This window comes from Moschus berezovskii, chromosome 11, assembly GCF_049115385.1.
Source record: "Moschus berezovskii isolate FMDL1 chromosome 11, NW_MosBer_1.0, whole genome shotgun sequence".
Lineage (NCBI taxonomy): Eukaryota > Metazoa > Chordata > Mammalia > Artiodactyla > Moschidae > Moschus > Moschus berezovskii.
In genome coordinates, this window is record NC_142470.1 from 36,263,501 (window position 1) to 36,276,064 (window position 12,564).

At 39.1% G+C, this 12,564-nt stretch overlaps 1 protein-coding gene across 5 annotated transcripts in view; it reads left to right on the forward strand.

Annotated features, from left to right (window-relative positions):
• Window positions 1–12,564, forward strand: part of CLIP4 (CAP-Gly domain containing linker protein family member 4) — a 78,464-nt gene that overhangs the window by 25,868 nt on the left and 40,032 nt on the right. For 4 of the 5 annotated variants that reach the window (XM_055400102.2, XM_088841263.1, XM_055400101.2 and 1 more), the window contains exon 9: window positions 4,557–4,697. The exons of the other annotated variant lie outside the window; for it this stretch is intronic. In XM_055400102.2, coding sequence (XP_055256077.1) covers window positions 4,557–4,697 — 141 coding nt within the window. The remainder of the gene's footprint in view (window positions 1–4,556; window positions 4,698–12,564) is intronic. 5 annotated transcript variants of the gene reach the window in all.

The window sequence follows — 12,564 nt, forward strand, 5'->3', positions numbered from 1 at the left end:
AGTCAACTCTTCGTATGAGGTGGCCAAAGTATTGGCGTTTCAGTTTCAGCATCAGTCCTTCTAATGAACACCCAGGACTGATTTCCTTTAGGATGGACTGGTTGGATCTCCTTGGAGTCCAAGGGACTCTCAAGAGTCTTTTCCAACACCACAGCTCATCAACCTAGACAGCATATTAAAAAGCAGAGACATTTATTACTTTTCCAACAAAGGTCAGTATAGTCAAAGCTATGTTTTTTCCAGTACTCATGTATGGATGTGAGAGTTGGACTATAAGGAAAACTGAGCACCAAAGAATTGGTGCTTTTGAACTGTGGTGTTGGAGATGACTCTTGAGAGTTCCTTGGACTGCAGAGAGATCCAACCAGTCCATCCTAAAGGAGGTCAGTCCTGAATATTCATTGGAAGGACTGATGTTGAAGCTGAAGCTCCAATACTTTGGCCACCAGATGTGAAGAACTGACTCCTTTGAAAAGATACTGATGCTGGGAAAGATTGAAGGCAGGAGAAGGGGACGAGAGAGGATGAGATGGTTGGATGGTATCACCGATTGGATCAACACGAGTTTGAGCAAGCTCCGGGAGTTGGTGATGGACAGGGAGGCCTGGTGTACTGCAGTCCATGGGGTCACAAAGAGTTTGACACAACTGAACTGAACTGCTACGCCATTTAGTCTCTTGTTGCAAGTCTTCAGCTCTCCTATTGTAGTGAATAAGCAGGCATAGACAATATGTAAACAAATGGGTGTAGCTGTGTTCCAACAGAACATTACAGAAGTAGGTGGCAGGGAGGACCTGGCTCTCAGGCAGTACTTTGCCAGCTCTTATCTTGAGATTCCACATTGCTGTTTACAAGTTTCAGAGTCTTTCTTCTGCGTTTTCCTTTTCCCTATTTTTGGAAACTTCTTTGGAAGCTTCAGTGTTTTTCTCTCTTTTTTTAAATTTTATTTTTTCTCTAAAATTTATGTTTTTATTTCTTATTAAAATTGTAGTGGAGTTTTAGGAGAAATTGTGGGTAAACAATATGGGTTATGTTTATCTAGAAATTCATTGCTCTTCTGTTCAAAAATAATTCTTTCTTAAATGTTTATTTTTAGTTAAGCCTTATAATTATATGTGAGGATCTGAGGAGAATCCCATCACTGTTTTGATTAGCATGAGATTCTAAACAGGAAGGTTAGCACGTATATGGTGCACACTTTGGACTTTGATTGTATCCAATCATTGCTTTAAATTTAGTTTTGCTTCTCTCAAATGATTTAGTTAATTAAAAAAAGCAAGGAGGATGAGAACTATATAGTGGGATAATCACAATGTTATTGTGATTTTAGTGACACAAACAAATTTGAAAAATAATTTATAGTCTGCACTGATAAATATGTTTTGGTTTTTTATTTTTTTCAGTCTTTCCTATATCCACACATATAACTTCTCACAGATATAATCATAATGCAGTCAGACTTACAGTTCAATTTTTGTTTTCTTGAATTTGCTTTTCATATTTTTCTATATTTATCGGGGACCAGCCTCGATATGGCCCAGGGTATCCTCGGGATGAACGGCGTCGGCATCAGCGAGAGAGAGAGAGAGAGAGAGAGAGAGAGAGAGAGACAGGGGCTGATGATTCCTTGGTTTACGCTGGAAACCAATAAAACCCCAGCACAGGGTTTGCTCTGTTTACGTAGGCCGCAGGCGCCCTCTCGAATCACTGGAGGCACCCCACCAGGGCACCCCCTCGAGTGGGTCTTAGAAGCCCAGGCAGATAAGTAAACTCAGAGGGCCCAGCGCCCCAAGGATCTCAACCAGTAAAAGGAGAATAGAGAAAAGGATGGAAAAAGAGAAAGAACAACACGGGGAGACCAAACTTCAGTGAGCAAGGCCCAAAACTTTATTTTCCAGTGCTGCTTTTATACCCTAAGTTATGCGCATAAGAAACAGAGAAAGGGAGGTATAGAGTCACGCCAAAATCACGTGGGGTCAGCAGTCTTGATTCTTATCAGGATCAGGGCTTATTTTTGTGTGTCTCCTGATAAAAGTTTTAGGTGGTTTACATCATCTTCTGGCCAGGGGGCCTGCTAACAGTTTTATGGCCCTCTCTCCTAACAATAGGTTAGTTAGCAAGTAAAAGGCTTATATTCTTTTAAGGTGACTTTCCTAAAGTTAGGTGCTAGACACATAACAAAGTTACATTCCTATAAGGCACCGGTGTAGTGAGCTGCAAGAAAGGAATTTATTAACTTAAGATCTGATGTGGTTAAATCAAAGGCTACTACTTATATTCTCTATATGTGATTAATATATTTCCAAGGATACAATAGATAGAGGAAACTGCAGCAAGCATTGATTCAACAATGAAATCTTTTTCAGTACTATTCTAATGATTTTAACTTCTTCAACAGATTCCTGTATTTTAGAATATTAGGCTTTCTGTCCTTGCATGGCTGGGAGGCTATAAACAGTCACACTCATAGTTGTAAGAGCCCGGACAAACTTGTCACACAAGTTAGAAAGCTATCAGAGGGGCTTGGATTGGAACACTCCTATTAAGCCGAGGAGAACTTTTAAACTACAGCTCTGAATTAATGTTTTCAGAGAAAGGTGGTTGGGGGGAAGCCCCCGTAAGTATTAGAGGACTTGGTAAGAGGCGTAAGATAGTAAAGCAGTCAGACTCCGGTTTTCTTTGGGGTAGATGCTCAGGTAAGTCCAGGGGGTTCCTCGAGTCCTGATCAGCCTTTGCCCGTCAGGCCTCTTCCCCAGTTGACCTTTGCCACAGGTAGGATTTCCCTCGCTGGCTCCCGGCATATATTTCTCTGTAATCTTTATTGTTCTAGTTGTTAATGGTGATGTAATAGTTCATAAATATAGTTGATTCATTCCTTCTATTGCCAAATAATTGTTTTCTCTTATAATATTTGCAGTGTTGGCATATTCAGGTACACAGTCTTTTCCTCCAATTTAAATTATTTTCTTATAATTTCCAAAAGTGTGATTGAGTCATAGTAGAAAACTAGAAATTGCTTTGATTCTTGAAATCTATCTTCTCCTTATAATATATAAGTGTAACCTTGTTCGCACCTCTTAAATATGAGTATTTCCTTATAGTTAGTATCATAAAGTAAATTAGGGCAGAATTCTTGTCTTCCAGTAAGATTTTACAAATGTACATCCCACAGTATAAAATAATCTATTTCTTCAAACCCTTGACTTGAGAATGTATGTGTATTTGGCAAGGAAAATAATTTAGAGAAAAGAATGGAAGGTCAGAGAAAAATCTGATAGTCAGGAGACAGAAGAGAAAAAACATTGTGGAGAAGTCAAAAGATCTGGGAAGATCAGAAGGAAGTACTGTAGAACCCAGGGGAGGAAAGAATGTCAAGATTAGTGGAAAAGCAGCATAGTTTGCACTTGTTAGCTATAAATGGAGCACTCACTTTTTGTTGTCCTTAAAAACCTGTTTTAAAACAAGTTGTTTTAATGTATTACATTTTGGTCATAATGTGTCTTTGTTAGTTTAGGTGTAAACACTGAATGGAAATGTATAGTACACATATTATAACTTTATTTTGTCTTCTTAAATGTCTTAGCCAAATAATCTTGGTATTTACAGTTCATATTCACTGTTTCTAACGTCTGCCTGCTTATATATACTGAAATTTTATGTCCAGATAAACTTCTTTTTTAATGGAATTTTATACTCTCAGCTGCAGCAGAGAGGCTGCCCCCTCCCCACATGCCTCTCCTCCCCAACACACAGTGTATTGTTTCTGATTTTCAGACGTTGAGGGATAAGCCTTTGGGGAAGATTATATTTTGTATTCAAAAGTATTTTATTTCCCTACTGTGTGTAAGGCACTATAATTAGGTACATTGGGGGAATGCAGAGATGAGTAATCTTGAATTTTGTCTTGAAAGTCTGGAAGGGAGATAAAACATGGACATAAAAAGATGTAATATGGGAAAAAATATGTCCTAAGGAGCTATAGATAAAGTGACATGGAAGAATAGTTTTTATACTGTATAGCAAGGGTCCCCAACCTCCAGGATCTAATGCCTACTGATGTGAGGTGGAGCTGATGTAATAAAAATAGAAATAAAGTGCACAGTAAATGTAATACACTTGAATCATCCTGAAACCATTCCTCCCACCCCAGTCCATGGGAAAATTGTCTTCCACAAAACTGATCCCTAGTGCCAAAGAGGTTGGGGACCACTGCTTATATAGTACATTATTATTTGCTGGTACTTAGAAGTAATTATAATGTATAAAAGTATAATTATTACTTCTGCTCATTCCTCTTTTTCCTTAGTTTCACACAGTGCCTGATTATGTTATGTGCTTCTTGAATTACTGTGTATGTTGTTAGTCTTGACAACTAGATTGTAACCTCTCTGAGGCCAAGTACTGATTCTTACTTTTTTTTCTCTCTCTCACTGCAAGGACACCTAGTAGACACTCAAAAAGAACTTAAAGATGTTTTGCTACTGAATGGTTGTACTTGTCCCTTTATTTGAAATGCTTTCAGTTGTTTAATATTAAAATTCTGCCTTCGCTCTTAGGTATTTTTGCACCTCTTTCAAAGATAAGTAAAGCAAAAGATCGAAGGAAGAATATAGCACACACTCCTTCTACAAAAGCTGGACCTCTCTTCAGGTCCCAGAAAATTGATGTAGCTCACGTAACATCAAAAGTAAATACTGGTAGGTCAAACCAGAATGTTAGATATCTTGTTTTAATTTTAATCCATGGGATACCTTATATTGCTTCAGACTTTTTGTTTAGCTACCTGTGAAACCTGAATTTATTGCCTGCAAAGTACTTGGTTTATGATTTTAATTCCTAACAAGAGTATTTCAGATATGTTCCTTCCTTTTCTCCCATCTATCTCCATATTTTTAACTAACCTCAAAGCTAGACTTTATACCTCTGATAAATATTTATGCAACACAACTAGTTTTATGTTTCTTACCTATTCAAGAATTTTAGTGACTTTTTTAAGATTTTTTTTTTGATGTGGACCATTTAAAAAAAGTCTTTATTGAATTTGTTACAATATTTCTACTGTTCTATGTTTTGGTTTTTTGCCTGGGAGATATGAGTGATCTTAGCTCCTTGACCAGGGAAGGGCAAAGTCCTAACCACTGGACCACCAGGAAGTCCCTATTGAGTTTTTTTTTTTCTTAATCAGAGAAAGTCATGACTCTTGAAACTGGCTGTTAGAGACCTTTCACTGATGGAGGGTCTTACTGTGTTGCAGTTGAGCTGTGGTTGATCATGTCTCACTGTCGTTTGTTATGTATTGTTCTCACTCTTCCCTCCATACTTGTCCCAAGCTGTTTCTCTGCAGTGTCTGACTTCTCCCTGAGGCCCGTGTCTTCGTGTACCCGCTTCCTCACGCCCTGTTTCTCCCTGAGGACCCCCTGATGACCCAGGTCTCTTTGATCTCTTCATTCTTAGCCATACTATCTAGCTGCTATTTGTTACCTTGGGTTTTGTCCTCTGATTGCCTTATCCATGCATATCTTTTTTTCTGTTGGCAAAATCTTAAACTTTAAGTGGACTGGGAGAGTATTTTGTACTTTCATATTCACTGTGGCTTCCCTGGTGGCTCAGATGGTATAGCGTCTGCCTGCAGTGTGGGAGACCCAGATTCAATCCCTGGGTTGGGAAGATCCCTGGAGAAGGAAATGGCAACCCACTCCAGTACTCTTGCCTGGAAAATCCCATGGACGGAGGAACCTGGTAGTCTACAGTCCATGGGTTGGCAAAGAGTTGGACACGACTGAGCAACTTCACTTTCACTTTTCATACACCGTGGCACATAGCACAAAATAGGCGCTTAATACATACTTGCTAACCCATCAGTAGCTGAAGCAGGAGGGCTCTCTACCATGAATAAAGGAGTGTGTCCAGGAATTGGGTTATTCTGTTCCGTTGACTTATTTGAATATCCCTGTGTCAGCACTGCACTTCATGATTACTATAGGTTTTTTTTAAAAAATCTTGATTTCCATTAGAGGAAAGCCTCCTCTCTTTTTTCTTGAACAGTGTCCTACCTGTTTGGTCGTTTTTATTTTTTTATTATTTTTTAAAATTAATTATTTTTTTACTTTACAATATTGTATTGGTTTTGCCATACATTGACATGAATTTGCCATGGGTATACATGTGTTCCCCATCCTGAACCCCCCTCCCACCTCCCTCCCCATCCCATCCCTCTGGATCATCCCAGTGCACCAGCCCCGAGCACCCTGTGTCATGCATTGAACCTGGACTGGCGATTCGTTTCACATGTGATAATTTACATGTTTCAATGCCATTCTCCCAAATCATCCTGCCCTCGCCCTCACCCACAGAGTCCAAAAGACTGTTCTATACATCTGTGTCTCTTTTGCTGTCTCGCACACAGGGTTATTGTTACCATCTTTCTAAATTCCATATATATGCGTTAGTATACTGTATTGGTGTTTTTCTTTCTGGCTTACTTCACTCTGTACAATAGGCTTCAGTTTCATCCACCTCATTAGAACTGATTCAAATGTATTCTTTTTAATGGCTGAGTAATATTTCATTGTGTATATGTACTACAGCTTTCTTCTCCATTTGTCTGCTGATGGACGTCTAGGTTGCTTCCATGTCCTGGTTATTATAAACAGTGCTGCGATGAACATTGGGGTACACGTGTCTCTTTCAATTCTGGTTTCCTTGGTGTATATGCCCAGCAGTGGGATTGCTGGGTCATATGGCAGTTCTATTTCCAATTTTTTAAGGAATCGCCACACTGTTCTCCATAGTGGTTGTACTAGTTTGCATTCCTACCAACAGTGTAAGAGGGTTCCCTTTTCTCCACATCCTCTTCAGCATTTATTGCATGTAGACTTTTGGATAGCAGCCATTCTGACTGGCGTGAAATGGTATCTCATTGTGGTTTTTATTTGCATTTCTCTGATCATGAGTGATGTTGAGCATCTTTTCATATGTTTGTTAGCCATCTGTATGTCTTCTTTGGAGAAGTGCCTGTTTAGTTCTTTGGCCCACTTTTTGACTGGGTCGTTTATTTTTCTGGAATTGAGCTGCAGGAGTTGCTTGTGTGTTTTTGAGATTAATTCTTTGTCTGTTGCTTCATTTGCTATTTTTTTCTCCCATTCTGAAGGCTGTCTTTTCACCTTGCTTATAGTTTCCTTTGCTGTGCAGAAGCTTTTAATTTTAATTCGGTCCCATTTGTTTTTTTTTTTTTTGCTCTTATTTCCAATATCCTGGGAGGTGGGTCATAGAGGATCCTGCTGTGGTTTATGTTGGAGAGTGTTTTGCCTATGTTTTCCTTTAGGAGTTTTATAGTTTCTGGTCTTAGGTTTAGAACTTTAATCTATTTTGAGTTTATTTTTGTGTATGGTGTTAGGAAGTGTTCTAGTTTCATTCTTTTACAAGTGGTTGACCAGTTTTCCCAGCACCACTTGTTAGAGAGATTGTCTTTTCTCCATTGAATATTCTTGCCTCCTTTGTCAAAGATAAGGTGTCCATAGGTGCGTGGATTTCTCTCTGGGCTTTCTATTTTGTTCCATTGATCTATATTTCTGTCTTTGTGCCAGTACCATATTGTCTTGATGACTGTGGCTTTGTAGTAGAGCCTGAAGTCAGGCAGGTTGATTCCTCCAGTTCCATTCTTATTTCTCAAGATTGCTTTGGCTATTCGAGGTTTTTTGTATTTCCATACAAATTGTGAAATTATTTGTTCTAGTTCTGTGAAAAATACCATTGGTAGCTTGATAGGGATTGCATTGAATCTATAGACTGCTTTGAGTAGTATACTCATTTTCACTATATTGAGTCTTCTGATCCATGAACATGGTATATTTCTCCAGCTGTTTGTGTCCTCTTTGATTTCTTTCACCAGTGTTTTATAGTTTTCTATATATATAGGTCTTTTGTTTCTTTAGGTAGATATATTCCTAAGTACTTTATTTTTTTCATTGCAATGGTGAATGGAATTGTTTCCTTAATTTCTCTTTCTGTTTTCTCATTGTTAGTGTATAGGAATGCAAGGGATTTCTGTGTGTTGATTTTATATCCTGCAACTTTACTATATTCATTGATTAGCTCTAGTAATTTTCTGGTAGAGTCTTTTGGGTTTTCTATGTAGAGGATCATGTCATCTGCAAACAGTGAGAGTTTTACTTCTTCTTTTCCAATCTAGATTCCTTTTATTTCTTTTTCTGCTCTGATTGTTGTGGCCAAAACTTCCAAAATTATGTTGAATAGTAGTGGTGAGAGTGGGCACCCTTGTCTTGTTTCAGACTTTAGGGGAAATGCTTTCAATTTTTCACCATTGAGAATAATGTTTGCTGGGGGTTTGCCATATATAGCTTTTATTATGTTGAGGTATGTTCCTTCTATTCCTGCTTTCCGGCGGGTTTTTATCATAAATGGATGTTGAATTTTGTCAAAGACTTTCTCTACATCTATTGAGATAATCATATGGTTTTTATTTTTCAATTTGTTAATGTGGTGTATCACATTGATTGATTTACAAATATTGAAGAATCATTGCATCCCTGGGATAAAGCCCACTTGATCATGATGTATAATCTTTTTTTAATATGTTGTTGAATTCTATTTGCTCGAATTTTGTTGAGGATGTTTGCTTCTATGTTCATCAGTGATATTGGCCTGTAGTTTCCTTTTTTTGTGGCATCTTTGTCTGGTTTTGGTATTAGGATGATGGTGGCCTCATAGAATGACTTTGGAAGTTTACCTTCCTCTGCAATTTTCTGGAAGAGTTTGAGTAGTATAGGTGTTAGCTCTTCTCTAAATTTTTGGTAGAATTCAGCGGTGAAGCCGTCTGGTCCTGGGCTTTTGCTTGTTGGAAGATTTCTGATTACTGGCCTTTTTTATAAATCAAAACTTCCATATAAACTTTAGAATAAGCTGTTCAGTTCAGTTCAGTTGCTCGGTCGTGTCATACTCTTTGCAACCCCATGGATTGCAACATACCAGGCCTCCCTGTCCATCACCAACTCCCAGAGTTTACTCAAACTCATGTCCATTGAATCTTTATAGTCCAGCTCTCACATCCATACATGACTACTGGAAAAACCATAGCCTTGACTAGATGGACCTTTGTTGGCAAAGTAATGTCTCTACTTTTTAATATGCTGGAAATGGCAACCCACTCCAGTGTTCTTGCCTGGAGAATCCCAGGGACGGGGGAGCCTGGTGGGCTTCCGTCTAGGGGATCGCACAGAGTCGGACACGACTGAAGTGACTCAGCAGCAGGTTGATCATAACTTTCCTTCCAAGGAGTAAGCGTCTTTTAATTTCATGGCTGCCGTCACCATCTGCAATGATTTTGGAGCCCCCCAAAATAAAGTCTGACACTGTTTCCACTGTCCCCTGTTTCCTCATCTATTTGCCATGAAGTGATGGGACTGGATGCCATGATCTTAGTTTTCTAAATGTTGAGCTTGAAGCCAACTTTTTCACTCTCCTCTTTCATCAAGAGGCTCTTTAGTTAGTTCTTCTTCACTTTCTGCTATAAGGGTGGTATCATCTGCATATCTGAGGTTATTGATATTTCTCCCAGCAATTTTAATTCCAGCTTGTGCTTCCTCCAGCCCAGCATTTCTCATTATGTACTCTGCATATAAGTTAAATAAGCAGGGTGACAAGATCACAGCCTTGATATACTCCTTTTCCTATTTGGAACCAGTCTGTTGTTTCATGTCCAGTTCTAACAGTTGCTTTCTGACCTGCATACAGATTTCTCAAGAGGCAGGTCAGGTGGTCTGGTATTCCATCTCTTTCAGAATTTTCCAAAGTTTGTTGTGATCCACACAGTCAAAGGATTTGGCATAGTCAATAAAGCAGAAATAGATGTTTTTCTAGAACTCTCTTGCTTAATAGAATAAGCTGTTAAGTTTCTTTAAAGAAAAATCTGTTGGGAGAGGGGTGGGGGACTGGGAAAAAGGGAATTAAGAGGCACAAAGTTGTAGTTAAAAAATAAGTCACAGGGATGTAGTGCATAGCATAAGGACAATGATGCTGTCACAACTCTGTAGTGACAGATGGTAACTAGACTTCTTGTGGCAACTGATTCATAATGTCATATATACAAGTGTTGTACACCTGAAGCTAATATATTATTTATGTAGCTATACTTCAGTTAAAAAAATAAAAAGGAAAAATAAATAAGATGAAAAATGTATCCCCGGGGCGAGAGAATATTAGTTTGCAACTACAAACTGGAATTATATCTCAAAAAAATGCTTGTCCAAAAATCAAGAGTTATTTTGCTCCTAACAGAAAATTACTTCTAGACAAATGAATTAACAAATTATGTTATGCTATTTTTAGTGTCAAAAATAAAAAATTATCTGTTGAAATTTTAATTGGCATTGCATTTAAGCCTAAAATCAATTTGAGAAATGACATTTATGATATTCAGTCTTTTAATTATAAGCTTGGGATATCACTTTATTTAATTGGATCCTTAAAAAATATCTCAGTAAAATTTTATGATTTTCTGTGTATTTTGCACTTGTTTTGTTAGGTCTATTCTTAGGTACTTTGTACTTTTTGATGCTCTGTAAATGGTATCCTTTTAACGTGAAGCCCAGATGTACACAGCAGGTATGGAAGGAAAGCTCAAAGAGGAGCCCTCTATTTCTGGTCTGAGGAGCAGGAAAAGGTATCTCCTACTAGACAAAGTGGAGGAATTCCCTGTTTTCCTTTTCAATTGCTTTTTAAAAAAATCTCTTTGGTTCTTTCATACCCTCGTCCCTAAGCAGTCCTGCATGTTGTAGTAGCGGCAGGGGATGGCCAGGCACCTAAAACCCCCGAGGGAGGGAACCCTTGTTTTTGGCCAGAGAAACTGTGGTCCTGAGAACGTGGATGGAGTCCCCGTTAGTTTTTCTTCTTTTTTCTCACTGCTTGGCTCTCAAGAGATTGTATGACAGAGCAGAGCAGTGAAAGCCTAGGCATTCTATCCAGAATATCAGGAGGAGGGTGCTTCTGGAGACCATGTGAGGAGGGAGCTCAAAAAAGTGCTCTCAGAGTTGGGGAGGCTTACTGCCAAGCTGTGTGTACATGCATCTGACCACAGGCTTTGGTCTGCACAGACCTCCACTCAGATCTCAGGCTGACTACTGGGTGGCACAACACCCAAGCCAGATCTCAAAGAGGCTTTGGGAACCAAACTGACATTGAAACCACAGTCACAGAAGGTGGATAGGAAGTTCCAGCCTGAACCTAACTGCCTGCTGATTATCCAGTGCCTGTGAAAACAGAGCAGAACGAAACAATCCACATTCTCCGTAGCATTTTAAACAAGACCCAGAGTCCCATAAAACAATGTTTATAATGTACAGGATACAATGAAAAGTTGTTCTAAATATGAAAAACCGGGAAAATCTCGACAGCTCTGAAGGAAAAAGGCAATCAAAGATGCCAACCCTGAGATGATACAATTATCAGGTAGATGTTTCAAAGAATATATTATAATCCTCTAAGAATTAAGGGTGAACCCTCTTGAGACAAATGGAAGATTTCAGCAGAGACGTGAAGATATAAGGAAGAACCAAATAATGCGTGTGCACACACACACGAGCACACACAGGAACACAAGCAGCCCTGAGGTAACCTGAGCTTGGTGGATTGTAGCAACGTCAGTATCCTGGTTGTGATTTTATGCTAGAGTTTTGTAAAATGTCACCTTTGGGGGAAACTGGGCAAAGTGTGTGAGACATCGCCCAATATTGTTTTTTCACAACAGCATGTGAATCTCCAGTTATCTCTAACAAGTCAAATAAAAGGGAAGACTCAAATGGCTATTTGAGGACTCACAAATATAACTGAAAATAAGGAATTTACTCTGTGGGTTGCCTTCACAAAGTCTGTGTTCCCAACCTGTCCATCCAGGGTCTGTGGTTGTAGTTCTGGCCCTCACTCCCGGCCTCTGCTTCCTGTCTCTCCTCCTTTTGGTTCCTCCTAGACTTTGCTGTCCGGTTGACGTTATCCACCTGTGAGTGGTCACTCCAACCCTCCTTTCCACGGCCCATCAGAGGCTTGTTCCTTACTGAAGGGCACCAACCCTGTCACCCTCTAAGATTGTAATGTGACCTGTCCATCCGGTTTACTTCTCCTACATCCCCCAAAAGTCCACTTCGTTCCAGCCAATCCACTCGTTCTTCTCTGACCCTGTCTTTCTTTATTTTCTCTTTGTCTATCCATAATGCCTACTTTAGTTCTTTCTGACCATACCTCCAGTATTCTCTGCAAGAAATCTGACCTGTGTCTCAAGACATGTATTGGAATGTGATGTTCTTGATGAAGTGTTAATTTATCTTTTCAGCAATGATTATTGTCTCCTCCCTCAATGCTAGGGCTTGTATCAAACATGTCCTTGTATTTCGATTATGCATGTCTTTCTGCCATGCCAAATTGAAAAGGTCTTTCTTTAGGACTGAGACTATGGCTTGCTTTGTTTGTGATGCTCAGAGTGCCAAGCTCAGTTCTCCACCCAAAATTTTTTGTGAGCAAGTAGAATTGGAATGGATTCTAGATGGAATTCAA